The following is a 5,000-nucleotide window of genomic DNA, read 5'->3' on the forward strand; positions in this document are numbered from 1 at the left end:
GAAGCTCTCTCCGCTGTTCTTGAGCTCATCTGAAGGCCACAGAAGTCTGGAGGTCTGGAGCTGTTGACTCTGCAGAAAGTTGGAGACTCCTGCGCACTTTGAGCCTCAGCATGCGCTGACCCCGCTCTGGGATTTAACACTTCGTGGCTGAGTTGCTGTTGTTCCCAAAGTCTTCCTCTTTGTTCTAATCCCACTAACAGTTGAGCGTGGAATATGTAGTAGTGAGGAAATGTCAGGAATGGCCTTATTGCACAGGTGTCAGCCTATCACGGCCCCACGCTTGAGTTCACTGAGCTCCTGAGAGCGACCCGTTCAACTTTTTGGAAAAAACTCAACGTGTCGGGTTTGGAGGAGAAAGAATGCTGAGTTGCACCATACCTGCTGTAAGCATGCATCATGCTTTGGGGCTGTTGTTCTGCAAAGGGACCAAGATGACTGATCCATGTAAAGGAAAGAATAAATGAGGCCATGTATCATGAGATTTTGAGTAAAAAACAAGGGCATTGAAGATGAATCGTGGCTGGGTCTTTCAGCATGACAATGATCCCAAAGTTGAATCATTGAAAATCCGACAGCCCCAAAACATCGCTGCTCTAGAGGAGCTCTGCATGAGGAATGGGCCAAACTACCAGCAACAGTGTGGAAAAACCTTGTGGCGACAACAAAGGGTATATAACAAAGTATTGAGATGAACTTTTGTTATTGACCAAATACTTATTTTCCACCATAATTTGCAAATCAATTCTTTAAAAATCATACTTTTCTGGATTTTTTTTCTCATTCTGTCTCTCAAGTGTACCTATGATGAAAATTACAGGCCTCTCTCATCTTTTTAAGTGGGAGAACTTGCACAATTGGTGGCTGACGAAATACATTTTTTTATATTTTACACACACTTTTATGTAGATGTTATTAATTGATTTGACAGCACTAGTTATTATATAATCCAGTATTTGTGTAGAGTAGGGAGATATTATCGTGATCTTAAAACATCATCAAACATCACGTGAGAATTGATCACCTTGAGAACATGAGCTGATCGAGTGTGTGTGTGTGTGATGATTGGACGGTCATTAGTTTTGGATAAAGCATCAGTCGAGCGTTTAAATGTAAATGTAAGGGTTTGTAATGAGTCCTGCATGAGATGCTCTTGTGTGCAGATGACCGGTTGTGATGGTCATCCAGTTAATGTTGGTGTTGATGAACTGACCCGTGTGTGTGTGTGTGTGTTCTGCAGATGGTGATTGGTCAGCAGTCCAGCGGCAGCAGCAATAGCCTGACAGAGCTTCAGGTCGTCAATCTGGACACCTCACAGAACGCCAAGAACACCTGACCCACAGGAACACCAGAGACTGACTGCATAATTTATTACTTACGCCTCTCTGAGATTGACCTTTATACAGTTTCTCACTGGTGTGTGTGTGTGTGTGTGTGTGTGTGTGACTCTACAGGACGATCAGTCCCTCCGCAGCACAATGAATGAGATGAAGTCAGATGTGTGTGAGAGTGTGTGTCTGTGTGTGTGTGAGTGTATGTGAGAGTGTTTGTGTGTGTGTGAGTGAGTGTGTGTGTGTGAGAGAGAGAGTATGAGTGTGTGTGACTGTGTGTGTGTGTGTGTGTGACTGTGTGTGTGTGTGTGTGTGTGTGTGTGTGTGTGTGTGTGTGTGTGTGTGTGTGTGTGTGTGTGTGTGTGTGTGTGTGTGTGTGTGAGAGAGAGAGTGTGTGTGACTGTGTGTGTGAGTGTGAGAGTGAGTGTGATTACTACCTAGCTAACAAAATATGTTCTAAGAATGTTTTACTCGTTTTCATATTAAGTTAAGAAAATGTTCTTTCTTGGTTAGGAGAACGTTCTGTTGTTGTCATTCTTCAAACATGCGAATGTTACTCGTAATGAACGTTCTGACACAATAGTAACATTTAAAATATTTCAGGGGGAATAGTGAACAAAGTACAATGAACGATGTATAAATGTTTTTATGCTAATGTTTTGAGAACGTTATTAATTTTGAACGTTTTATTAATGTTACTGTATGAACATTTGTTCATAACGTTAAGAGAACCTTGCCACAACGTTCTGAGAGCATTCCCTGTTCGCTGGGCTGCTGTTCCGTGTGTGTGTGTGTGTGTGTGTGTGTGTGTGAATCACGTCTGACAAACACTGGCTTCTGTGAGAGTGTGTGTGAGGGATGATGGGTAAAACTTTCTCGACGCATTTGGCCTTCATGAAAACGAGACTTTTGGAATTGTATATAGCCTGTTTTTTAATATTTGAGAGTTGTTTTGCCTGTTTGTGCGATGGCATGCGGTTGTTTTTTATAGATATTTTGTATACATTGTAACTGTTTTGCTTATGAAATCAGATATTTGACTCACCATGTAAATTAATGTAATATAAACATATATATTATATTGATTTATACACAGAGTTGTGAAGAGAAACACAGATTTAGGATCAAACTCTTTTTCTCTTTTGTAACATGATTGTGCCAAAATCTCCTCTAGAAGTAGAAATGAAAAGAGAGAAAGAGGTTTGAAAAGAAGTGCCCTGTCAATCAAACGCTCATATCAGGTTACAGACTCTTCAGTCTCCCAGCGAACAGAGAACGTTCTCACAACGTTCCAACAACATTGTCTTTAGGTTCTGTTCATTTTCGAATGTTTCCTGGTTCAGGTTCAGTTTTTAAATGTTTTTTGTTTTACATTTCTTGGGTATTTGAATGTTAAGGGAATACTTGAGGGAAAGTGTTACTTCTGAACGTTCTCCGAGCGTTACTTCTGAACGTTCTCCGAGCGTTACTTCTGAACGTTCTCCGAGTGCTACTTCTGAACGTTCTCCGAGCGCTACTTCTGAACGTTCTCCGAGCGTTACTTCTGAACGTTCTCCGAGCGCTACTTCTGAACGTTCTCCGAGTGCTACTTCTGAACGTTCTCCGAGCGCTACTTCTGAACGTTCTCCGAGCGTTACTTCTGAACGTTCTCCGAGCGCTACTTCTGAACGTTCTCCGAGCGCTACTTCTGAACGTTCTCCGAGTGCTACTTCTGAACGTTCTCCGAGCGTTACTTCTGAACGTTCTCCGAGTGCTACTTCTGAACGTTCTCCGAGCGCTACTTCTGAACGTTCTTCGAGCGCTACTTCTGAACGTTCTCAGAGCGTTACTTCTGAACGTTCTCCGAGCGCTACTTCTGAACGTTCTCAGAGCGCTACTTCTGAACGTTCTCCGAGCGCTACTTCTGAACGTTCTCCGAGCGTTACTTCTGAACGTTCTCCGAGCGTTACTTCTGAACGTTCTCCGAGCGCTACTTCTGAACGTTCTCCGAGCTCTCCTTCTGAACGTTCTCCGAGCGCTACTTCTGAACGTTCTCCGAGCGCTACTTCTGAACGTTCTCCGAGCGTTACTTCTGAACGTTCTCCGAGCGTTACTTCTGAACGGTCTCCGAGCGTTACTTCTGAACGTTCACAGAGCGCTACTTCTGAACGTTCTCCGAGCGTTACTTCTGAATGTTCACAGAGCGCTACTTCTGAACGTTCTCAGAGCGCTACTTCTGAACGTTCTCAGAGCGCTACTTCTGAACGTTCTCCGAGCGTTACTTCTGAACGTTCACAGAGCGCTACTTCTGAACGTTCTCAGAGCGCTACTTCTGAACGTTCACAGAGCGCTACTTCTGAACGTTCTCAGAGCGCTACTTCTGAACGTTCTCCGAGCGCTACTTCTGAACGTTCTCCGAGCGTTACTTCTGAACGTTCTCAGAGCGCTACTTCTGAACGTTCTCAGAGCGCTACTTCTGAACGTTCTCCGAGCGCTACTTCTGAACGTTCTCCGAGCGTTACTTCTGAACGTTCTCAGAGCGCTACTTCTGAACGTTCTCAGAGCGTTACTTTTGAACGTTCTCCGAGCGTTACTTTTGAACGTTCTCCGAGCGTTACTTCTGAACGTTCTTCGAGCGTTACTTCTGAACGTTCTCCGAGCGTTACTTCTGAACGTTCTCAGAGCGTTACTTCTGAACGTTCTTCGAGCGTTACTTCTGAACGTTCTCCGAGCGTTACTTCTGAACGTTCTCCGAGCGTTACTTCTGAACGTTCTCCGAGCGTTACTTCTGAACGTTCTCCGAGCGTTACTTCTGAACGTTCTTCGAGCGTTACTTTTGAACGTTCTCCGAGCGCTACTTCTGAACGTTCTCCGAGCGCTACTTCTGAACGTTCTCCGAGCGCTACTTCTGAACGTTCTCCGAGCGCTACTTCTGAACGTTCTCCGAGCGTTACTTCTGAACGTTCTCAGAGCGCTACTTCTGAACGTTCTCAGAGCGTTACTTTTGAACGTTCTCCGAGCGTTACTTTTGAACGTTCTCCGAGCGTTACTTCTGAACGTTCTCCGAGCGTTACTTCTGAACGTTCTCCGAGCGTTACTTCTGAACGTTCTCCGAGCGTTACTTCTGAACGTTCTTCGAGCGTTACTTCTGAACGTTCTCCGAGCGTTACTTCTGAACGTTCTCAGAGCGTTACTTCTGAACGTTCTTCGAGCGTTACTTCTGAACGTTCTCCGAGCGTTACTTCTGAACGTTCTCCGAGCGTTACTTCTGAACGTTCTCCGAGCGTTACTTCTGAACGTTCTCCGAGCGTTACTTCTGAACGTTCTTCGAGCGTTACTTTTGAACGTTCTCCGAGCGCTACTTCTGAACGTTCTCCGAGCGCTACTTCTGAACGTTCTCCGAGCGCTACTTCTGAACGTTCTCCGAGCGTTACTTCTGAACGTTCTCCGAGCGCTACTTCTGAACGTTCTCCGAGCGCTACTTCTGAACGTTCTCAGAGCGTTACTTTTGAACGTTCTCCGAGCGCTACTTCTGAACGTTCTCCGAGCGTTACTTCTGAACGTTCTCCGAGCGCTACTTCTGAACGTTCTCCGAGCGCTACTTCTGAACGTTCTTCGAGCTTTACTTTTGAACATTCTTCGAGCGTTACTTCTGAAAAAGGTTTGTTCGCAACGTTGAGAGAACCTTGACAC

The 5,000-nt window shown here is 44.9% G+C and overlaps 1 protein-coding gene across 2 annotated transcripts in view; it reads left to right on the forward strand.

Annotated features, from left to right (window-relative positions):
* srfb (serum response factor b) overlaps positions 1–1,759 on the forward strand; it is a 47,798-nt gene extending 46,039 nt beyond the window's left edge. For both annotated transcript variants that reach the window (XM_067421272.1, XM_067421271.1), the window contains exon 8: positions 1,238–1,759. In XM_067421272.1, coding sequence (XP_067277373.1) covers positions 1,238–1,275 — 38 coding nt within the window. In that variant the 3' untranslated portion in view covers positions 1,276–1,759. The remainder of the gene's footprint in view (positions 1–1,237) is intronic.
* Positions 1,760–5,000: the final 3,241 nt, after the last annotated feature.

Source organism: Pseudorasbora parva, chromosome 17 (genome assembly GCF_024679245.1).
Source record: "Pseudorasbora parva isolate DD20220531a chromosome 17, ASM2467924v1, whole genome shotgun sequence".
Classification (NCBI taxonomy): Eukaryota; Metazoa; Chordata; class Actinopteri; order Cypriniformes; family Gobionidae; genus Pseudorasbora; species Pseudorasbora parva.